Source organism: Bombus huntii, chromosome 2 (assembly GCF_024542735.1).
Source record: "Bombus huntii isolate Logan2020A chromosome 2, iyBomHunt1.1, whole genome shotgun sequence".
NCBI classification, from domain to species: domain Eukaryota; kingdom Metazoa; phylum Arthropoda; class Insecta; order Hymenoptera; family Apidae; genus Bombus; species Bombus huntii.
The window spans coordinates 20,119,687-20,143,361 of NC_066239.1; the positions used below are offsets into that span (position 1 = coordinate 20,119,687).

At 34.4% G+C, this 23,675-nt stretch overlaps 4 protein-coding genes across 15 annotated transcripts in view; 1 reads left to right on the top strand and 3 right to left on the bottom strand.

Moving 5' to 3' along the window:
- The window catches only part of LOC126874972 (myrosinase 1), a 110,057-nt gene that overhangs the window by 12,221 nt on the left and 74,161 nt on the right, over positions 1-23,675 (top strand). The window contains exon 9 of one of the 12 annotated variants that reach the window (XR_007693149.1): positions 11,390-12,802. The exons of 9 other annotated variants lie outside the window; for them this stretch is intronic. The gene's annotated coding sequence lies outside the window, so the exon portion shown is untranslated. Of the gene's footprint in view, positions 1-11,389; positions 12,803-18,501; positions 18,608-23,675 lie in introns of all 12 variants that reach the window. 2 more of the 12 variants (XR_007693159.1, XR_007693160.1) reach the window with 2 other exon arrangements.
- On the bottom strand, positions 786-10,228 carry LOC126874907 (UDP-glycosyltransferase UGT5-like). Its single transcript, XM_050637411.1, has 5 exons — positions 9,708-10,228; positions 7,742-8,109; positions 7,165-7,384; positions 6,857-7,076; positions 786-6,437 (listed from the first exon to the last, which is right to left on the bottom strand). Exons 1-5 carry the CDS (start codon positions 10,186-10,188, stop codon positions 6,149-6,151), a joined length of 1,578 nt encoding a protein of 525 aa, XP_050493368.1. The 5' UTR covers positions 10,189-10,228; the 3' UTR covers positions 786-6,148.
- On the bottom strand, positions 12,367-17,042 carry LOC126874936 (UDP-glucosyltransferase 2-like). The gene is made up of 5 exons (XM_050637444.1): positions 16,476-17,042; positions 14,310-14,677; positions 13,741-13,960; positions 13,433-13,652; positions 12,367-13,015 (listed from the first exon to the last, which is right to left on the bottom strand). Exons 1-5 carry the CDS (start codon positions 16,954-16,956, stop codon positions 12,727-12,729), a joined length of 1,578 nt encoding a protein of 525 aa, XP_050493401.1. The 5' UTR covers positions 16,957-17,042; the 3' UTR covers positions 12,367-12,726.
- On the bottom strand, positions 12,367-23,632 carry LOC126874929 (UDP-glucosyltransferase 2-like). Its single transcript, XM_050637431.1, has 6 exons — positions 23,123-23,632; positions 20,985-21,352; positions 20,410-20,629; positions 20,102-20,321; positions 19,250-19,567; positions 12,367-12,697 (listed from the first exon to the last, which is right to left on the bottom strand). The coding sequence occupies exons 1-5, from the start codon at positions 23,601-23,603 to the stop codon at positions 19,279-19,281; spliced, it is 1,578 nt and encodes a 525-aa protein (XP_050493388.1). The 5' UTR covers positions 23,604-23,632; the 3' UTR covers positions 12,367-12,697; positions 19,250-19,278.

Here is a 23,675-nt window from a genome sequence, read left to right on the forward strand (position 1 = left end):
ACGGGAAAGTTAGTTTCTCTCACGTACGATGCTTCCCACTAGCAACTTTCTATCGAGGGCGGCTAAGACCCTTCTTAGTCCACCAACTTTCGTTTATCCAATCAGAAACAATGTCTACTGCCCTCACTTTCCTAACCAAAATTGTCATCAACAAATCCGATGGTCCCGTGCGCTAGACACACCCACCGCTAGCTTTCCTCCGACGCAGCATCGTCACTGTACTTTACTTATTCTTCATCGTTAGAATAGTCAACATGTCATTACCGGGTTACTATCCTTAAATCAATCACTTACTTAACTTATACATACGCCTCAGTGTAACTCTTAAGTGTTGGAAATATAAACTTTATAACCCTGTTAATCGCAGCGTCATACCAACTCAACCACCCTATTATCTCAACGGAAATCAGGGGATCGATCTATTCGCGGCGTCGATTATTGTAATCGTAACGGGAATTTACGACTCCCGTTGACGTGTTTGCGACCAATTGCGACTCCTCGCGATTGGTCGAAAATACAAATATACATATATATCTACATACGTAAGTAATAACACGTGGTATTGTTTATGCCTGATGTTTCCTCATACCTATATATATGTATATTACGTGTCTTTTGTATGTAATAACCACAAACTAAATTATTGACTATTAATGATATATTAATAGTCAATTACGATAAGTCATAATTATATGATAAGAGTATGACGAAAGTATTTGTGTTTTACTATTCTACGTATCTTCTTCTTCTATCAAAACGCTTCTGTTTTATTATTCTTTGCAAAACTCACAGGAACCCAAAAGTTTATTCTTCCAGAATTTGTCACTCACTATACTCTCATCCGAACAATTAAACGCTATAGATAATACAACATTTCTATTGCCCAGAAAATTCACCAGAAATTATGTACCGTTTACAGGGTAACGTATAAATGTTTCCTCTTAATCAGTAAATTACAAAATAAAAAGGTACTAAGGCTACATGATCGCGTATATTGTAAGAATGTTGTGTAATAATTGTAAGATGCACGTATACAAAAGGGATTCAAATATTGTAATATGTAATAGTACGTAACGAACGTATGACATTAAACATATGAAAATCAAAGTAACACGAAAAATCACTTCAATTCACTTGTTACAAAGTTAGAAATTATTAAAGTCCGAGGCTAATTTGAAAAATTAATATGGGCTATTTTATTTCTATTACAACTCCTCTTATATAGAAATCCATAAATACTCTTAAAGTTCTTACTTCTGAAGGATATTTTTGATTAAATTTTGATGGTCTCTCCGTGAACTCTTTCCTTTTATCATCCGCGTAATAGCTCGAGATTTTATGTTTCCACCGTAACAGTCGATAATTCGATTAAAGAAACTAGACGAACGTAACTTTTGAAGTGTATACAATCGAGAAGATACGTATGACAATCGAAGAATATCAGGAAGATTTTCAAGATGTTTCGCAGTGTGTAATTGTAAAAGTTCGTGGCAACGACATACAAAACAATAACGTCGAGAAAATCGTATGAAACAATAGCGAAGCAGTTTCCACTATTCTTGTTTCTTTTTCTTCTTTTCTGTTTATCACTACTCAAGTTGATTCCGATACTTTTCTGACAAACAGTCGTGCGCCATTATCGTTCGGCGACATCGCGATCCTTAAAGGCGTTTGCCTTTGCCTTCGAGAACAATTCGAAGTCGTTCGAGATGCACGGACAGCGCGTTATCAAACACAGAAACAAAGAAGTTCGCTGTAGCGTAGATTGTGCGAGCAGAAAGCGCTCGAAAAGAACGGAAGATGCCATCTTTCATCGAATTCTGATAATCTTTCTCTGATGACTGCGATGAAGAAGTTCGTTAATTACGTTGTAGTTGTTACTACAAGACTACGGTAGTCTTTGCTGTATTATATCTACTTATTGCTTCTGTTAATTATTGTTCCGTGATTTGTTTAATTATAAATATATATTGTCAAGGTTTAAAATTACAGAATTTCTTTTGATATTTTCTAAGTGTTCTTTCTTGTGATTGTCATTGTATAACTCTAAGTGAATTGACGTAAGACATATGAAGTACATAATGTGACGCTTTTACTTACTGTTTCTTATACAGCAACTAAATACTAGTAGAAACAGAAACACAGAAGTTGCAAAAGTAGGTTAATTACCTACAAAATTACTTCGCTTAATTCGATCACATATATCGTAAAAGGATTTTCGTACTTACGTGTTATGCTATTAATCGCGAAAGCATGATGGAACTGTTTGTTCGTTGGAAAATGCATTTTTAGACAAAAAGGGAACGTTTACTCTGCGACTCTTTTGTTGGAAACGGAACATTACTATCTGTTTGTATGCTGCAAAACATTAAAGTAGGGACATCATAGAACTTCTGAAATCCTCATTACCGAACGTTAATTTGATGCAAAACGTTTAATATTCCTTTAAACTGTACAAGTTTAAAATATTATTTCACCGTATAATATCATCGTATAACATAATTACGTAATATTTTATTGCACAAGCCGAGTCGGAGCATGTGGAAAACTCAGCAGCAGATGATTTAGCACATTACAATAAAAAGAAAAGTTCGTCTAAACGTATACCCGATATGACCTTGTTTTCGAGTAACAGCTTGTTTCGTGTTGTAATAGTTGTTTATCTATCTTGAGTGACCACTTCCAGCTTCGATAGGATCGTGAGTGCGTCGCATCACAAATTGTCGAACTTGTTCGAACAGCTTACACGGATTTATCGGAAACTTAGGGCTGTCACGTTGACGAAAAGTTTCAACATTATCAACTGACGTTCTATAAACAAGGGATTTTAAATACTGACGTAAACTCCAACCCAATCCCTTAACTAATAACCGAATAGAGTGAGGTCTGAAGAGCGAGCTAGTCAGGAAATAAGGTCAGCACCATTTTTATCCATTTGCCAGGAAATCGTTCATCTAAGTACTGTCCAGCATCATAAAATTGTTGTAACTCGAAAACCAGATCATATCGGATGTGTTTATATGAACTTCGCTTCTTGTTTTAATGCGCTGAATCAGTCTTTTTATTATATTCAGTCAGTCTATATTATATATAGTCAGTTAGTTTTATTATATACAAAGTTTTAGATTCCAAGTCAGAATTTCTCCTTATGCTCATCTCATGTTCAGAATTTATATCAGTCCTTGTCTCTTCTATTTATTCATAGTTTTACGCGTTTATATCTTTATACGTTTATAAATCTAAGAAATTCTGACTTACCCAGCATCAATAACCTTACGAAACCTTAAAACATCCAGCATGTATTAGTACGCGCTTCATAAGCTTTCATTGCGTGTTATGATCGCTGGCAAAAACACATGCAATACCCGTGCAGACCCTCACGAGTCGCCCCATAACCTCGAGGGTCGGTAACGTGGGGGTAGCCACTTGCAGAAGAGGTTTTACCAGTCGTATTGAACTGACCACGATCTTTGCAAGCTCAAAATGTTTAAACCACCAATCTGTGTATTTCTCCCACGCCAAAAATTCTCGTATTGGGGACTATAAGAGCCTCATTTAGAGTAGTTTGGGGTTAGTGTTCATCAATAGTCCTTCACCAGTCCTGCGATACTTGACCCATTGTCAACTCAGAAACATTCACATCAACCACACTCAGTTTTGTACTCACTAGTAAATATCACAATTCTTTATACTTGCAAATGATCCTCGCCATCCTTTTTCTTACGGGCTAATTACATTTAGTAGCCTCTTATTTTACTGGCAAATACTTGTCAGCCCATCATTGCATCGGCAAATAATCCTTGCTGCTCCATCTCTCGAGCCTAGTGTCTTGGACACCCTCTATATTCGTTCATTTGAGGATTATCCATAAAATATGATTATATATATAGTAGAAGATGGATTTGCTCATTTGGGAAGAGTCATATTTCTTTTCTGATTGAAGCAAATCAAATTGAATCAAATATAAGAACTTTTTCTATTTATTTATGATATTCGTTACTCTGTGTGTAGTAAAAAAGGTTTGATCGATAATATCGATAAGGTAAAAGCTTAAATGCGATAATGAGATGTTTCGCGGAAAATTTAAGGAAAGACTTGAGCGGGAAATGTTAAATCGTTCATAACTAGCTTTCCAATCAAGCGTTCAACTTCACCAATAAATGAAGTTGAGGTTCTTCGAGAGGAACAATCGAGGGACATTACTCTCAGGTACTGGCTCTGGAACAGTTTAAACCGGAAGTTGTGACGGGATAATAGAAGCTTAAAGAAGAAACAAAATGAAACAGAATGGCTCATAGCGGAACATAACGGATCATTTCTCTTTCTGAGAATATTTCTATAGACATTAATTTTAATACGCAAAGATTAAATGTGAACGATTTTGTAATTAACGAATGGAATCTTCTTTCTATATTTCTTACAACCCTACTTTATCAATGTGTTTTATGAATAAGATAAGAAAGATATCATGTGAACACAAATTGTTCGAATTTTTATTAAATAGTTATAGAGATACTACAAAATACTATTCAAGTACAGATTTGTTGTTACTATAAGAGGAATTATTCGAGATACTAGGGTCGAGAGATGTATTTGCTGATAAGGATAATTTGCATGTCAAATAAAAGAGATGGCAAAGATTATTTGCTACCAAGTAAAGGATTACTAGAATAATTAGCTCGTAAGATAAATGATGGCAAGGATGACTTGCTGGTATAAAAATTATGATATGTATTAGAAATATGAAATATTTATTTAAATTTTCTATATAATAAAACGTGCAGGATACATGTGCGTAACAGAAATGTTTCTGTGAAGTATTCTTACTATAAAGATGTGTTATATTATAAAGACGAAATAGATCAGTCATTTTTATCTATCTGTGTGATCTATCTTTCCCATTTGAGATTTGCAAAGTATTGTAATTGTGTATTGTAATTTGTATGAATGCCGTTAGTAAATTGTCAAATGTGATTCTGAAATGCAGCGATCGTTTTTCAACGAAGAATATTGATCTTTTTTACCCCTTTTGTAACTGGAATTCCCAATCTCCTGTAAGGGAAAATCAAGGGAAATTTCTTTACAGAAAAATATGCCATAAAATATATCAAACAAATAAAATGAAAGACGAACTTTGCAGGGTAATAAATTTAATTCTGCATTTTGTATTTTTATCACAATTTTTTAACAAAGTCTAAAACGATCTACACTTATGTAAAATTTCTTCTTTAGTTGTATGTACACAATAAAACGTCAAAGTCTGTAATCCAAACGTAAAGTATTGGAATACAATGATAAAGATAAACAGTGTAAGAACGTTACTAAAGATTATCCTTTCCTTCAATAACTCTACTTTAATTATTACTATATTTATCTTTGGTCTTACGATTTTTTCTACATAATTTTGTTTCAATTAAAGAGAATTTATTTCGAATACCAAAAGCGACGCCTTAGATTTTTTTAAATTCCAATATGAATCATCATAAACGCTTTGTTTCACTTAACGGAACAGTATGTGTAGACTTTTATTGCCTAAACTGAGATATCTTCGCGAAGAACAGGGACAATCCGATAATCAGATGATTAACATATTGCCAGCAATACTGATGGATCCCTTGTAATAGAAGGTATAAAGTATTTCGCTTTCGTTCCCGATAACGGAAGACGCGTTACAATTAAAAATAGTAAATTAGGAAATAAACGAAACAACATCAGGAACGCAAGACATATGTATAAATATATCTATATATATCAATACTTTAACACCCCACACTTTGACATGCCTATGATTTCAATGCAATTTCAGCTTGCGGTATCTCATTCGCCGAGAGAAAAGCGATGATATCATCGATTAATGATAATTTAGACTAAACTTGACACTTCATCAAAAAATCTCAATCAAGAGGTTAACAATGTATAAATGGGATTTCAATTTTAATCGAACTTTTTTTTATATTTGGAAGATTGTTCGTGCCAGAATGGTTAGTCTTTTGACCAGAGTAACTCGCCAATTACAAAACGCGAGATGATCATTTCCATAACGAAACTAGATAAAATTCATTTGTTGAAATGAGATGTTGAACAATTGCGTCACGTGGACTGAATTGTGCTATAAGTACCTCTCTTCAATTAATTGCGTCATAAATACTTAGCTTATCTTTTGCTTTTCAGTTGATTTGATATTCTTATGAATGTAGGCGAGAATCTTGGCAATTAAATGAAGGGTAGTAGAAGCGATCAAGAAAATTACGATGGCTAAAAACACTACAATATCCATATCGCAACGTTGATACCAAGGCTGAAAAGCTAGACTACTGCGAAGATGAGGGGCGCCTTTCGTTCGTATAACGTACTCTGTCCACCAAGCGAGATTCTCTACCGGGTCGTACGGTGTATCCCGAACGACATTTCGGATGTAAAGCATCCTTTCCTTGTACCTGAAAACAAGCATAATAAGTTCAGCCGATAATCACAATAGTACATTATCATCGACCAATATCATTGAAAGATTTATTAGAAAATCTAGTAGCTAAAAGGATTTCAAAATTTCATTCTATTAATTCCTTTTCCATTTGAAATACTTTCCAATATGAAAATAACTTGATTGCCTTCCTTTCGTTATTGGTATGAATCTACAGTCTCGACCAACTTACAGAAATAATACTTTAGAACACAGGAAACTTTATTCCAAAAATTCTGATTAATTGGGATCCAAACAAATCTTTTCAAAAGGATCGTGTGATTACAAAAACGAATACTCTGAAACTCGTCCGTCACTTTTAAAGATTAGGCAGTTCTAGTGTCAAACTCTTACGTAAGTTTATAAAAAAGTAAGTAAAAGTAAGTTTATACTTACTTTTTGTTAGTTATAAGCTCTATAATAGCATTTTCAAGTTCATCTTTCTTAAGGGTTGTAATTTCCAAATATTTGCCAATGCCCAAAGCTTCCATTCTGGCTACTTGATAATCTTGATCGGCCAAAATTGCGAAACCAAGAACTGGTACTCCGTAGTGGACGGTCTCCTCGCTGCTCTGCAGGCCTCCTTGATAAATGAACAGCTTAATGTTCGGATGAGCTGTGGGTTAATATGATTCGTTTGGTCATTTTTCATCGAGGAGTAGTATCTGCGATGTGTAAATATTTTATTGAGAATAAGATCATACCGAGAATGCTTTGTTGTGGTAGCCATTTTCCGATGTAAACATTATCAGGTTTCCCGGGAAAATCCTCCTCGAATTTCCAGACGACTCTATACGGTAACTTGGCGAACACATCGCAGAACATGCGTCGGATCTCCAGTGGTAAAGTTGCACTTTTTGCGTTACTACCAAGACTGAAGTAGATGAACCCATTTGTGGCACCATCCAGAAATGCTTGTAAGTCCTATGACAAAATAGAACATCCTGATGAAAGACACATGTGTGTAAGAGAGTTCATTATACATCAAAAATAATAACTAAGGGGAAGTTGGTTCTGTTACTATTCATGAGTTTTGTGGTGCCGGTTTAGAAAAATTTATGAGTTAATTTGCAAGTAAAAAACTTCAACAATAGTAAAAAAAAATAGAGTCATCTAATGCATCTTATCCAATTCGTCATATCGTTTCATACTACAGTTTAGCTGTTACCCTTCTGTACTATTTATAATTTTACTAAACATACGAGTAATAAAATTGTATTTGTGCTAGATAAATCCTTATTTAATATACACATAAATTTTATGTTATTGTATAAACCCTACCTTAGGCAGAGCTTTCGGAATTTTTTCTATGTGGGAAGTCGTAAACGTGATCATGTTCGCCAGTTTCGGTCGAGCCGGTGTCATAACGTCTGCCTGATTGACAAAAAGCATGCTAACGTTCTTCAATAAGTCCAGCAATGGTGGCAGAGGCCCAAAATATTCCTCTGCCAATTTCTGATGTTGTGGAACCATCTCATGATAGATGTAGTAGATGGTACGCCACATGGTGACGAAATTGCACAGTCTCTTGAAGAACGATAGATTCGTACCCGTGTTGTCTTCCATTTCCCACGTGTACTCGTGAGAAGGTAGGATCAATCCACCAAGAGCGTGTTCGTTAAAGCCAACCAATCCTAATGAACTTAACCCTACGGTCATGCAAAATGTAATGAGGGTTGATTTAATCTATTAATCAAATCACTCCTTATCTAAACGTTTCTATAATTATTATCTTATAACATGTAGAATATATGATATACTTGATTTTTAATAGAAATGGATCCAGGTATTAAAATATAGTTCTATAAGTAATGGAGTTATGTTATTCAAACTGTTACAAATCTGATTGATTTATTGCACGCTAATTTATTAGCCGGGAAAAATAAATAATTCACTAATAATATTATAGTTTCCCTATTTAGATATCCTTTATTTTTTGCATGTAGTTTCATTTTCGTTAAAACTAAATTGTATCATACATTTACAAGCACTAAAACTGACGTAATTGAAATAGATTTCTTTCCATCATTAAATTTTGAGTTCACGATTGCAGAAATTTTTGGATGGGGGATGACACGGTTAACAAGTTAAAATGAGATTTTCTATAAACATGAAGGCTGTCGCCTTCGTGACAACACAATGTCTGAATTGCATTAAATAGCCACCGATATGTCCACCTCACTTACATGTAATCTTATCGAAATGTGTTACTTACATAGTCTAATTATTTCAAATTTTTAAACTTTACAGTTAGTTCAGTTGATTTAATTTTATACATTTAATTGTTTTATATATAATTATAAATATTGTATATAAAATTTTATGGTCTTGCATTTACGTTAAGGAGTCTGTCAGTATTTCTATGGATGTTATTGCCGTTATAATTTTTGTATTCGATAACATTCTCTATTTTTTTAAATAATATCTGATATTGGAGCGTTGACATTGAAAAATATTGATGGTATTACCATTCGTTCCTAATTAACTGTTTATACATATAGTTAATGAAATTCATTTTGATTGTTTCTTAGCTTCAAGCTTCTATGTACCTAGTACATTCTCTTCCTGTTTTTTCTATTATCTTCCTCCTTGTCGAATAGGTAACAATGCTATTACAGCCGTAATAATAGTAAATTTGTAGTACTAGCCGTAATAATAGTAACTTTAATAGTAAATTTCGATACTTCTGCAAAATGAGTGATAGTTTCGAATATTTGGATGCTATTTCGGTGCCGCTTAGGCATTGCGCTGTTCGGTGGACGACGCTTTATATTGTCGCTTATTGACGCGAACATGTGTTTCAATTTTAACGACCATTTAGAGGTATGTTTCTTCAATTGATTATATTGCAAGTTCCTGACACTCTCATAGAAGATCTGGTGTGCGTGTGCGTGTATATGCCAAGTGCAATTGAGAAAGTAGGTTGCATAAAGTAACGTTCTATTATACTGTTAATGTATGATTCTTTATTAAAACTACTACTATATAACTAAAACCAGTTGAATTTCAATGAAAAATATCTCAGATGGTTTCTGCAGCATGATCTGACAAAATTGGTTCTTTATAGGAGCATGCAAACAAGACATATACAAGTCATTCAAAGACCATTTTACACATGTCGGAACATTCTACGTCGAAAAGTATTAAGGGGTACGTTCCACGTGCTTCATACTATATATTCGTGATTTTCAAAACGAAATAAGGGTAACGAAACTAATAAGTACAAAAATGATTGTTAAAGACGTACCTATTATTGGAATATTGAATCGATGTGCGAAAGCGCAAGTGGATGGCAGGTATAGGAACTCCGTCAGGAAGACGTCGAACGTTGCGTTGCTGTCTGGAGCATACAGCTTCCGCAGTTCTGTAGAATTGAACACAGTTTCTGCAAAAACTTTGCTCATAGGCAACATTTCTTCTTCGATAAAATAGGTCCAGCGTTTTCCCTCAAACCGCATTTGAACAAAATCTAATTTCTTTATGATTCCGTAAGATTGGCTAATATCGATTTGCGTAAAATTCGGTGATTTGATATTTGGTATAGGGTCCGACGTGGCTAGCACAACTTCGTGACCTCGTTTGTGTAGTTCTAGCCATAATTGTCGGTACGGTATTTGATGACTGTAGGATGGTGTCGGAACGATGGCAAGAATCTTGTAACATTCCGACTGCTTCGCGATACACAAGACGCACAGAACGAACAACAGACTAGAGAGGTGGTGCTTCATATTCGTCGTATCGAGAGAAACTGAAGCTGATCCCGCTTACGGGTCTATTAAAAGGGACATCTCCAAGCTATCGTCATATTACGCAATTTATCATTGATGATACGATATCGGTATGTACTGCTATTTTAAAATAGTATCCGTTATCTCTAAATTACCGTCGCATACTGCTACTACTATTAACTATTGCTATATATAATTGCAATGTACGTGTGCGCGATGGATATGTTGTTTCGGCGTCTACGTTCTAATATATCATATCAAACATATCATATAGACCTTTTATTAAATTACAGATTTGTATTAATATTTGTTTAGTATATTATATATTATACAACATATTTGTCACAATTTCATATGTTACACAATTTAATGCATTGTGTTTGTACAAATCGATAGAACACAGAAATTCGAGGATTTGTAAAAAATTGTTTACAATTCGTAATGCGGATATATACATGACTATTTTTGACAGTAATCGTGAAAAATATAAGCTTCTTGCTGCCTATAGCGTCCACCATTATTTGTTTGCTTTTCCTATAGAAAATACAATACGGATTAGAAACACGAGAAAGTGTGATAAATATTTCGATAAAAAGAATCCTTGTACGAATGTAATAGCGAGATAGAAAATCAATTGTAAGGATAGAATCTCTATCTCCGTGTCATGTAATATAACATTGCATAACCATGTTGCAATCATACAACTCGCTATCATATTTAGTACATAATGCTATTTCATCGATCAAATGGCAACTGCAGAAATCACTTATTAACATAAAAGGACCAAGTCAGCAAATAATAAACATCACGAAAAAGATTATTAGAAATATACAGTTGCATTCTATTACCGGTTTACAGTATTAAAATGTTAACGCAGACTACTATTATAGTGTTGTCATAAATCCAAATGCAAAGCTTCGTATGCAACAGGCTTTAATGCACGTTCACTTTTATCATAAACGCTCATAACCGAACATAACGGATCTCTTCCATTTCTGAGGATATTTCTGTCCATATTAATTTTAATACGCAAAAATTAAATATGAACAATATTTTAATGAATGATTGGAATTTTGCTACTATATTTTTTATAACGATACTTTATCAATGTTTTATGAATAGAATATGAAGATATCATGTGAATACAAATCGTTTGAAGCTTTGCTAAGTACTTGTAACAATACTATAAAATTCTTTTCAGGTACATATCTTTTGTTATTATAGGAGAAATTGTTCGAAATGCCAGGCTAGAGAGATATAACTTCAAAGATTATTTGCCATCCGAACGGCAAGCTGACAAGTATTTGCCAGTAAAATAAAGTGCTTGACAAAGATAATTTACCATCAAGTAAAAGTTCTGATAAGAATTATTTGTTCGTGAGATAAAAGGAATGGCAACGATTATTTGTTTTCAAATAAAGGGATACTACAATAATTACTCGTAAGATAAATGATGGCAAGGATGAGTTGCAGATATAAGAATTGTGGTATTTATTAGAAATATCTAACATTTATTAAAATTTTGTATATAATAAAACGTGCTGGATATCTGCGCGTAACAGAAATGTTTACTATAAAATATGCTTACGATAAAGATGTATTATAATATAAACAATATATTTCGAAAAACTACATAACGTCTTCGATTTTTAAAAATTCTAATATCAGTTACCATTGACGTTTTGGACGCTTAACGGACAATTTTATTGGATAACCTGAGATAACTAAGCGGAGAACAGGGACTATCTGATAATCAGATGAATAACCCTTTCATTGCGAACAGCGCCTATAGACGACGTCCACGCGATGACCTGTGTGTACGAGCGTCGCTAATAGACGACGTCCGCCGGATACCACTTAAGCATGAGCTCCGCGCAACATATGAACGCTTTCCGTCACAGTGCTCCGTTCAGTACCGGGCACGGCGGCCCGTACGGCGGTATCACTCCGACGGAGCACACTGCCGTAACGAAAGAGTTAAACATATTGCCAACGATACTGACTGTTACCTTGTAACATAAAGCATTTCGTTTTCGTTCTCGATAACAAAAGACGCATTACAGTTAAAGACAATAAATTCGGAAACAAACGAAATAACTTCAGGAACGCGAGAGACAGATGTATAAATATATCTATATATATCAATACTTGAACACCCCATACTTTGACATGTCTATGATTTCAATGCAATTTCTGCTTGCGCTATCTCATTCACCGAGAGAAAAGCGATGATATCATGGATTAATGATAATTTAAACTAAACTTGACGCTTCGTCAAAAAATCTCAATCAAGAGGTTAACAATGTATAAATGGGATTTCAATTTTATTCGAACTTTTTTTTATATTTGGAAGATTTTTCGTGCCAGAATCGTTAGTATTGTGACCAGAGTAACTCGCCAATTACAAAACGCGAGATGATCATTTCCATAACGAAACTAGATAAAATTCATTTGTTGAAATGAGATGTTGAACAATTGCGTCACTTGGACTGAATTGTGCTATAAGTACCTCTCTTCAATTAATTGCGTCATAAATACTTAGCTTGTCTTTTGCTTCTCGGTTGATTTCATTTTCTTATGAATGTAGACAACAATCTTGGAAATTAAATAAAACGTAATTGAAGCGATCAAGAAAATTGTGATCGTTAAGAACACTACAATGTCCATATCGTAACGTTGATACCAAGGCTGAAAAGCTAGACTGCTGCGAAGATGAGGGGCGCCTTTCGTTCGTATCACGTACTCTGTCCACCAAGCGAGATTCTCTACCGGATCGTACGGTGTATCCTGAACGACATTTCGGATGTAAAGTATCCTTTCTTTGTACCTGAAAACAAGCATAATAAGTTCAGCCGAAAATCACAATAGTACATTATCATCGACCAATATCATTGAAAGGTTTACTAGAATAATTTAGTAGCTAAGAAGATTTCAAAATTCCATTCTATTAATTCTTTTTACATTTTGAATACTTTTCAATATGAAAATAACTTGATTGCCTTCCTTTCGTTATTGGTATGAATCTACAATCTCGACCAACTTACAGAAATAATACTTTAGAACACAGGAAACTTTATTCCAAAAATTCTGATTAATTGGGATCCAAATAAATTTTTCCAAAAGGATCGTGTGATTAGAAAAACGAATACTCTGAAATTCGACCGTCATTTTCACAGATTGGGTAGTTCTAGTGTTAAATTCCTAAAAATGGCACAATTATAACAGAAAGTCGGTATATACTTACTTTTTGTTAGTTATAAGCTCTGTAATAGCATTTTCAAGTTCATCTTTCTTAAGGGTTGTAATTTCCAAATATTTTCCAATGCCCAAAGCTTCCATTCTGACTACTTGATAATCTTGATCGGCCAAAATCGCGAAACCAAGAACTGGTACCCCGTAGTGGACTGCCTCTTCGCTGCTCTGCAGGCCTCCTTGATAAACGAACAATTTAATGTTCGGGTGAGCTGCGGGTTGGTATGATTCGTTAGACCTTTTATAATCGACGAATAGTATCTACGATGTATATATATTTCGTACAGAATAAAATCATACCGAGAATAGTTTGTTGTGGGAACCATTTTCCGATGTAAACATTATCAGGTTTCCCGGGAAAATCCTCCTCGAATTTCCAGACAACTCGGTAAGGCAACTTGGTGAACACATCGCAGAACATGCGTCGGATCTCCAGTGGTAAACTTGCACTTCTTGCGTTACTACCAAGACTAAAGTAGATGAACCCATTTGTGGCGCCATCCAGAAATGCTTGTAAGTTCTGTGACAAAAAAAAAATACCCTCATCGAAAGACACGTGTGTGTAAAAATTGCGTTACATTAAAGGCATTAACGAAAAAGAAATTAGTGATATTATTATTTAGGGCCTTTGTAATGCTTATTTAGCAAAATTTAGAACTTAATTAACAGTTAAAAATCATCGATGATTGTAGAAGAGGTGGAACCTCATATGCAATTTACCCAAGTTATCGTTCAGTTTCAAACTACAATTTTGCCTTCCTATACCTTATGATTCTACTACACATACAAGTGATAAAATTATATTTGTACCAGATAAACCCGTATTTAGTAAATAAATGAATCATTTTATGTCATTGTATAGACATCACCTTATGCAGGGGAGTCAGCTTCTTTTCTATGTGGGATGATGTATACGTGATTATGTTCGGAAGTTTCGGTCGAGCCGCTATCATAACATCGGCCTGATTGATGAAAAGCAAGCTAACGTTCTTCAATACGTCTAGCATTGGTGGTAGAGGCCCAAAATATTTCTCGGCCAGTTTCTGTTGGTCAGGAATGAGCGCATAGTAGTGGTAGTATATGTAATACCACATGTTAACGAAATTGCGCAGTCTCTTCAAGAACGGCAGATTCGTACCCGTGTTGTCTTCCATTTCCCACGTGTACTCGTGAGAAGGGAGAACCAATCCACCAAGAGCGTGTTCGTTAAAGCCAATCATCCCAAATGAACTTAACCCTACGGTCATGCAAAATGTAAGAAGCTTTGATCTTGATCTATTAATTTTTTTTTTTTTTTTATTAACGTGGAGGAAATCCGCACGGACACCAGGTCGCTTCTGGGGAAAAGCGGCGTGGTAGTGCCAGACTGATCTATTAATCTAATTATTTCTTATCTAAACATTTTTATAATGATTAAATTAAAAATTAATAAAGAGATGTTTATTTTAAGTAGGATAATTTTAATTTTTTTAACTATGTATAGAATATATGATTTGTTTGATTTTTGATTGAAACAGAATCACGTGTTAGAATATAGGAGATATATAAATAAAGAAATTATGCTATCCAAACTGTTACGGATCTGATTGATTTATTGCACGCTAATTTATTTGCTGCAAAAAATAAATAATTCGCTAATAATAATGTAGTTTCCCTATTTGGATGTCTTTTATTTTTTGCATGCAGTTTCATTTTCGTTAAAACTAAGTTGTATCATACATTTACAAGCACTAAAACTGACGTAATTGAAATAGATTCCTTTTCACCATTAAATTTTGAGTTCATAATTAAAGAAATTTTTGGGTGAGGGCTAATACGGTTAACAAGTTCGTATGAGATTTTCGGTGAAAGGCCGTCGCTTTCATAACAACACAACGTCTGAATTGTATTAAATAGCCACCTATATGTCCGCCTCATTTACATATATTCTTATCGAAATACAACCATTGAAGCACTTGACAACAACAGCACAACATACATATTCCTCCTTACCACCTTGAGAATATCTAAAATGTCTTACTTAGTCTAATGATCATTCTAAGTCTAATTATTTCAATTTTCCAAATTATTAATTCAATTTTTACAGCTAGTTCAGTTGATTTAATGTTATACATTTAATTGTTTTATATATAATTATAAATATTGTATATGAAATTTTATGGTCCTGCATTTACGTTAAAAATTTTGTCAGTTTTTCTATGGGTGTTATCGCTTTTATAAATTTTGTATTTCGTTTCCGTATAACATTTTTTATTTTTCTAAATAGTATCTGACATTGGATCGTTGACATTGGAAAGTATTGGTGGTATTGTTATTCGTTCCTAATTAGCTGTTTATATCTATACTTTATGAAATACACTTTCTTTCTTTCTTCATTTCAAACTTCAATGTACCCAGTACTTTCTCTTTTTTAATAGAAACATTCGATACTTTTGCAAAATGAGTGATAGTTTCGAATATTTGGATGCTGGTTCGCTGCCGCTTAGGCATCCTGCTGTTAGATGGACGACGCTTAATATTGCGAACGTGTGTTTGAAGTTTAAAGATCGTTTAGAAGATACGTTTTTTCAACGTCTTCTATTACAAGCTGCTCATTCTCTTATATAAAATGTATGCGTGCGTATGCCAAGTCTGATTGAAATGGTACGTTGCATGCAGTAACGCCCGTAATCATTCGAATGATGCTCGTTTTGTACTGTACTTTATTTCTATTATACTCTTAATGCACGATTTTTTATTAAAGTTATTACCATGTAACCAAAACCAGTTCAGTCTCAATAAAGAATGTTCTAGGTAGAACTTGCATGGTTTCGGAAACATGATTCGACTCGATTAATTCATTTGCACTAGCATGCGTAGGAAACATATGAAGTTCGTTTGGTGCTATTTTTACATATGTCGATTCTTCTGAATATACTACGTCGCAAGATATTGGATTGTACATGCTACGTGCTTCACCCTATATATTCCTGATTTTCAAAACGAAACAAAAGTAACAAAGCTAATAAATATAAATAGAATTGTTAAAGTCATACCTATTATAGGAACATTGAATCGATGTGCGAAAGCGTAAGTGGCGGGCACGAAAAGGAATTCCGTCAAATAGACATCGAACGTTGCGTTGCTCTCTGGAGCATACAGCTTCCGCAGTTCTGTAGAATTGAGCACCGTTTCCGCAATGACTTTGGTTACAGGCAACATGTTTTCTTTCACAATATCCAGCCAGCGTTTTCCCTCAAATCGATTTTGAACAAAATCTAATTTCTTTATTGTTCCGTAATATTGGCTAATATCGATTTGCGTAAAATTCGGTGATTTGATATTTGGTATAGGATACCACGTGGCTAGCACAACTTCGTGGCCTCGTTTGTGTAGTTCCAGCCATAATCGTCGGTACGGTATTTGATGACTGTAGGATGATGAGGGAACGATAGCTAGAATCTTGTAACATCCCGACTGCTTTGCGATGTACAAGACGCACAGAACGAATAACAGACTAGGCAGGTGGTGCTTCATACTCCTGTTGTCGAGACGAATTGAAGCAGGTTGCGGTTGTGGGTCTACTAAAAAGGACGTCTCCAAGTTATTGTCATTTTACGTAATCTATGCATTGATGATGCGATATCGGTATATATTATAATTTAAAAACAGTACCCATTATCACTGAATTACCATCTCATATCGCTAGTATTTTTAACTACTGCTGTGTGTAATGATAATATATATGTTTGGAGGATAAATACGTTGTTTTGGCGTCTATATCTTAATATATCATATCAAGGAGATCATATAGATCTTAACAGAGATTGTCAGTTTACCGATTTGTATATTATTTTGTCTGGTATATTATATATTGTACTATATATTTATGAATATTTATCTATACTGTTTATAACTATACTTTATCAATACTAGAAGATGGAAATTCCGCTGGGGGTAGCCATCCACATGTTATTTAGCAATTAAGTTAGAAGAATTTATCAAATGTCCAGCTGGACAAATTGTAAAGTACAAATTAAATAATAATAAAAAAAGTTTATCAATGTGTTTTATGAATAGGGTTCAAAGATATCATGTGAATACAAGTCGTTTGAAGATTTGCTAAGTACTTGTAACTGTCACGTCCCGCGCTGCGCACGCGCCGTAACGTAAACTAAAACTACCAATAGCGCGAGTGAGCGTTTCAATTTGAGATTCAAATAAAATTTAACAATTTGTATAGAAACCAAATTCGAGCCTCATAACCCCCACGAAATAGCCCGTCACATGACCACCCCTTCACGGTAGACCTAATTATAAATAAGCGTAGCGACATAGAAGATAGAGAGATAATTCCTTAGTTCAGAGTAGTTAATTCCTCGGTTCAGTGTGATTAGTTCCTCAGTTCTTGGTGATTAATTTCTTGGTTTTTGGCGATCAGTTCTCCAATTCTTGGCAAGTAATTTCTTTGTTCATAGCGATTAGTTCTCAATTCCTTTAGCTCTTAATTTCTCAGTTCCTTTGCCTTTCAATTCTTTAGTTCCTTGGTTTTTCAGCTCTTAGTTTCTTTAGCTCTTAGCTTTTTTGCTCTTAGTTCTTCAGTTCTGTAGTCCTTTAGTTCTTTAGCTTTTAGTTCTTTGTTTCATTAGTTCCCAGTTCTTGTTAGTTCTGTTAATCGACGTGTTTGTATTTGTCAATTTGTAAATTATTGAAAATCAATTAAATTAAAATCTTGTAATTAATAAGATTGAAAACGTATCGCGAACGATTGTAACTTCGAGTATTCGAAATCTCAACGACAATTCTATCAATACCCAATTAGAATTGGAATAAACATTTGTTTTGGAAAATATTTGTCTAATAATATGATAGGATTAAGCGAATATTTATTTTCACCAACTTTGATCCTCTCCCGTGCCAGTACTCCTGCGCGTAGCAGGTTAGCCGAAACGTGGAGTTTGCCAATCGCATTAAACATCAGACAACGCTACCATTTAATCTAAATTCAAAAATTAACGGCAACACAACCAAAACGAATCAAACAAAACCGTAACAGTAACAATACTACGAAATTCTTTTCAGGTACATATCTTTTGTTGGCAAGCTGACAAGCATTTGCCAATAAAAAAAAGTGCTTGACAAAGATCATTTGTCACTAAATGAAAAGTCTGATAAGCATAATTCTAAGGTTAAGTAGCCTGATTATTTGGTAGGAAGTAAAGAGCTACTATAATAATTAGATCGCAGGGTAAATTATGGCAAGAATCACTTGCTGGTATAAAAATTATCATATTTATTAGAAATGCATAATAATTGTTAAAATTTCATGTATAATAAAACGTGCAGGGCATTTGTGCGTAACAGAAATGTTTGCTATAAAATGTGCTCAATATAAAGATGTACTATAATATAAAGAATCTATTTAGAATAACTACATGACGCATTCGATTTTTCTGTATATCGATATTTTGATACTCCATACTTCGACATTTCTATGGCTTCCATGTAATTTCTCCCTGCGCTGCCTCATTCACCAAGCGAAAAGCAAACTTATCATCCATTGATAATAATATAGAATAAGCCTGATGCTTCCCCAAAAAATCTCAATCAAGACATCAACAATGTATAAATGGGATTTCAACGTTAATCGAACCTTTTTTATATTTGAAAGTCTTTTCGTGTCAGAATCGTTAGTCTCGCGAACAGTAACTCGCCAATGATAAAACGCGAGATGATCATTTCCTTAACGAAACTATTATACATAAAATTCATTCGTTGAAATGAAATGTTAAACAATTGCGTCACTTGGGCTGCATTGTCCTATACGTACCTCTCTTTAATTAATTACATCATAAATATTTAGTTTATCTTTTGCTTTTCAGTTGATTTGATTTTCTTATGAATGTAGACGAGAATCTTGGAAATTAAATGAAGGGTAGCAGAAGCAATCAAGAAAATTACGATCGTTAAGAACACTACAATATCCATATCGCAACGTTGATACCAAAGCTGAAAAGCTAGACTACCGCGAAGATGAGGGGCGCCTTTCGTTCGTATCACGTACTCTGTCCACCAAGCGAGATCCTTTACCGCATCGTACGGTGTATCCTGAACGACATTTCGGATGTAAAGTATCCTTTCTTTGTACCTGAAAGCAAGCATAATAAAATCAATCAAAAATCACATCACATAGTACATCATCATCGACCAATATCATAGAAAGATTTACTAGAATAATCTAGTAGCTAAAAGAATTTCAAAATTTCATTCCACTAATTCTTTTCCAATTTTGAATACTTTTCAACATGAAAATGATTGTTCTCCTTTCTTTATTCAGATAAATCTATAATCTCGACCAACTTATAGTAATAATACTTTAGAACACAGGAAACGTTATTCCAAAAATTCTTATTAGTCGGAAAGGCAATGCAATAACGCATACATACCACGCAGAAATAATTATTATTAAAGTGGTTACAAAATCGATGTAATAAGTTAGGCATACAGTTTTGCAGTGAGTATTTCCATTTCAATGCAAGACAAATAAATTTTTCCTGTAGGTCCTGCATACCTCATGTAGTTAAGAAAACCAATACTTTGAAACCCGTCCGTTATAATTGCACTTGGTAGTTCTAGCGTTAAACAAAAATAGCACAATTACAGGAAGTCAGTATATACTTACTTCTTGTTAGTTATAAGCTCTGTAATAGTATTTTCAAGTTCATCTTTCTTAAGGGTTGTTATTTCCAAACGTTTTCCAATGCCCAGAGCTTCCATTCTGGCTACTTGAGAATCTTGATCGGCCAAAATCGCGAAACCAAGAACTGGCACCCCGTAGTGGACGGTCTCTTCGCTGCTCTGCAGGCCTCCTTGATAAATGAACAGCTTAATGTTCGGATGAGCTGTGGGTTAATATGATTCGTTAGATCATTTTTCATCGGGGAGTAATATCTGCGATGTGTAAATATTTTATTGAGAATAAGATCATACCGAGAATAGTTTGTTGTGGGAACCATTTTCCGATGTAAACATTATCAGGTTTCCCGGAAAAATTCTTCTCGAATTTCCAGACAACTCTGTAAGGCAACTTGGCGAACACATCGCAGAGCACGCGTCGAATCTCCAGTGGTAAACTTGTACTTCTTGCGTTACTACCAAGACTAAAGTAGATGAACCCATTTGTGGCGCCATCCAGAAACGTTTGTAAGTCCTGTGACAAAATAGAACATCCTGATGAAAGACGCGTCTGTGTAAAAGAGTAGATTGCACATTAAAAATAATAACTAAGAGGAAGTTAGTTCTATTACTATTCATGAGTTTTGTAATGTCGATTTAGACAAATTTATAACTTAATTAACAGTTAAAAATCATCTATAATTAGAAGAGGTGGAACCCCGTATGCAATTTACCCAAGTTATCGTTCAGTCTCAAACTCCAATTTTGTTATCGACCTTCCTATACCTTAAGATTCTACCACACATACAAGTGATAAAATTACATTTGTGCCAGATAAACCCGTATTTAATAAATAAATAAATCATTTTATGTCATTGTATAAACCTCACCTTAGACAGGGGAGTCAGCTTCTTTTGTATATGTGAGGATGTAAATGTGATTATGTTCGGAAGTTTCGGCCGAGCCGCTATCATAACATCGGCCTGATTGATAAAAAGCAAGCTAACGTTCTTCAATACGTTTAGCATTGGTGGTAGAGGCCCAAAATATTTCTCGGCTAGTTTCTGTTGGTCAGGAATGAGCGCATGGTAGTAGTAGTATATGGTATACCACATGTAGACGAAATTGCTCAGTCTCTTCAAGAACGGCAAATTCGTACCCGTGTTGTCTTCCATTTCCCACGTGTACTCGTGAGAAGGGAGGACCAATCCACCAAGAGCGTGTTCGTTAAGGGTAATCAACTCTACTGAACTTAACCCTACGGTCATGCAAAATGTAACGATGGTTGAGCTTAATCTATTAATCTAATCAACGCTTATCTAAACATTTCCATAATGATTAAATTAAAAATTAATAAAGAGATGTTTATTTTAAGTAGGATAATTTTAATTTTTTTAACTATGTATAGAATATATGATTTGTTTGATTTTTAATTGAAACAGAATCACGTGTTAGAATATAGCAGATATATAAATAAAGAAATTACGCTATTCAAACTGTTACGGATCTGATTGATTTATTGCACGCTAATTTATTTGCTGCAAAAAATAAATAATTCGCTAATAATAATGTAGTTTCCCTATTTGGATATCCTATATTTTTTGCATGTAGTTTCATTTTCGTTAAAACTAAGTTGTATCATACATTTACAAGCACTAAAACTGACGTAATTGAAATAGATTCCTTTTCACCATTAAATTTTGAGTTCATAATTAAAGAAATTTTTGGGTAAGGGCTAATACGGTTAACAAGTTCGTATGAGATTTTCCATAAACATGAAGCGTGCACGGTGGAAGGCCGTCGCCATCGTGACAACACAACGTCTGAATTGCATTAAATAGCCATCAATATGTCCACCTCATTTACGTGTATTCTTATCGAAATGCATCCAGTCAAGCACTTAACGACAAGCGCACAACATCGATATTCCTCCTTATCACCTTGAGAATAACTAAAATGACTTATGTACGTATCTAATTATTTCAATTTTCCAAATTATTAATTCAAGTAGTTTCAGTTTTTACAATTGGCTCAGTTGATTTAATTTTATACATTTATTTGTTTTATATATAATTATAAATATTGTATATGAAATTTTATGGTCCTTCACTTACGTTAAACATTCTGTCAGTATTTCTATGGGTGTTATCGCTTTTATAAATTTTGTATTTCCTTTTAGTATAACATTTTCTATTTTTCTATATAGTATCTAACATTGGGTCGTTGACATTGGAAAGTATTGATGGTATTCCCATTCGTTCCTAATTAACTCTTTATACATATAGTTAATGGAATTCATTTTCGTTCTTTCTTCATTTCAAGCTTCTATGTACCCAATACTTTCTCTTCCTTTTTCTATCATCTTCCTACTCATCGAGTAGGTCGCAATACTACTGTAGCCATTTCTTTTCTAGTAAATTTCGCTTCTTTTGTAAAATGAGTTACAGTTGCGAATAGATTGATGGAGTCCCGGTGTCGCTCTGGCGTTCAGCTCTCAGATGGACAACGCGTAATATTGCGGACGTGTGTTCGAGGTTTTAACTGTTTAGAGGTGTTTTTTCAAAGTGTTCTATTACCAGTTCCTCATGCCCCTGATAGAAAATCTATGTGCGTATATGCCAATTCTAATTGAAATGGTAGGTTGCATACAATAACGCCCGTAATCATTCGAATGATACTCGTTTTGTAGTGTACTTTATTTATATTATACTTTTAATGCACGATTTTTTATTAAAGTTATTACCATGTAACCAAAACCAGTTCAGTCTCAATAAAGAATGTTCTAGGTAGAACTTGCATGGTTTCGGAAACATAATTCGACGTGATTAATTCATTTGCACTAGCATGCGTAGGAAACATATGAAGTTCGTTTGGTGCTATTTTTACATATGTCGATTCTTCTGAATATACTACGTCGCAAGATATTGGATTGTACATGCTACGTGCTTCACCCTATATATTCCTGATTTTCAAAACGAAATAAAAGTAACAAAGCTAATAAATATAAATATAATTGTTAAAGTCATACCTATTATAGGAACATTGAATCGATGTGCGAAAGCGTAAGTGGCGGGCACGAAAAGGAATTCCGTCAAATAGACATCGAACGTTGCGTTGCTCTCTGGAGCATACAGCTTCCGCAGTTCTGTAGAATTGAGCACCGTTTCCGCAATACCTTTGGTTACAGGCAACATTAATTCTTCCACAATATCCAGCCAACGTTTTCCCTCAAATCGCATTTGAACAAAGTCTAAACTCCTTATGATTCCGTAAGATTGGCTAATATCGATTTGCGTAAAATTCGGTGATTTGATATTTGGTATAGGATCCGTCGTGGCTAGCACAACTTCGTGACCCCGTTTGTGTAGTTCCAGCCATAATCGTCTGAACGGTATTTGATGACTGTAGGATGGTGAGGGAACGATAGCTAGAATCTTGTAACATCCCGACTGCTTTGCGATGTACAAGACGCACAGAACGAATAACAGACTAGGTAGGTGGTGCTTCATACTCCTGTTGTCGAGACGAATTGAAGCAGGTCGCGGTTGTGGGTCTACTAAAAAGGACGTCTCCAAGTTATT

What these genes read in the sequence shown, in the direction of transcription:
- LOC126874907 (XM_050637411.1), bottom strand. Translation starts at nt 10,188, where the DNA reads ATGAAGCACCACCTCTCTAGTCTGTTGTTCGTTCTGTGCGTCTTGTGT. An exon ending in ATTCAATATTCCAATAATAG is followed by an intron (nt 8,110 to 9,707) that starts GTACGTCTTTAA and finishes GCATGACCGTAG; the next exon opens with GGTTAAGTTCATTAGGATTG. An exon ending in TTCCGAAAGCTCTGCCTAAG is followed by an intron (nt 7,385 to 7,741) that starts GTAGGGTTTATA and finishes ATTTTGTCATAG; the next exon opens with GACTTACAAGCATTTCTGGA.
- LOC126874936 (XM_050637444.1), bottom strand. Translation starts at nt 16,956, where the DNA reads ATGAAGCACCACCTGCCTAGTCTGTTATTCGTTCTGTGCGTCTTGTAC. An exon ending in CCCACAACAAACTATTCTCG is followed by an intron (nt 13,653 to 13,740) that starts GTATGATTTTAT and finishes ACCAACCCGCAG; the next exon opens with CTCACCCGAACATTAAATTG. An exon ending in GAGCTTATAACTAACAAAAA is followed by an intron (nt 13,016 to 13,432) that starts GTAAGTATATAC and finishes GCTTGTTTTCAG; the next exon opens with GTACAAAGAAAGGATACTTT.
- LOC126874929 (XM_050637431.1), bottom strand. Translation starts at nt 23,603, where the DNA reads ATGAAGCACCACCTACCTAGTCTGTTATTCGTTCTGTGCGTCTTGTAC. An exon ending in ATTCAATGTTCCTATAATAG is followed by an intron (nt 21,353 to 23,122) that starts GTATGACTTTAA and finishes GCATGACCGTAG; the next exon opens with GGTTAAGTTCAGTAGAGTTG. An exon ending in AGCTGACTCCCCTGTCTAAG is followed by an intron (nt 20,630 to 20,984) that starts GTGAGGTTTATA and finishes ATTTTGTCACAG; the next exon opens with GACTTACAAACGTTTCTGGA.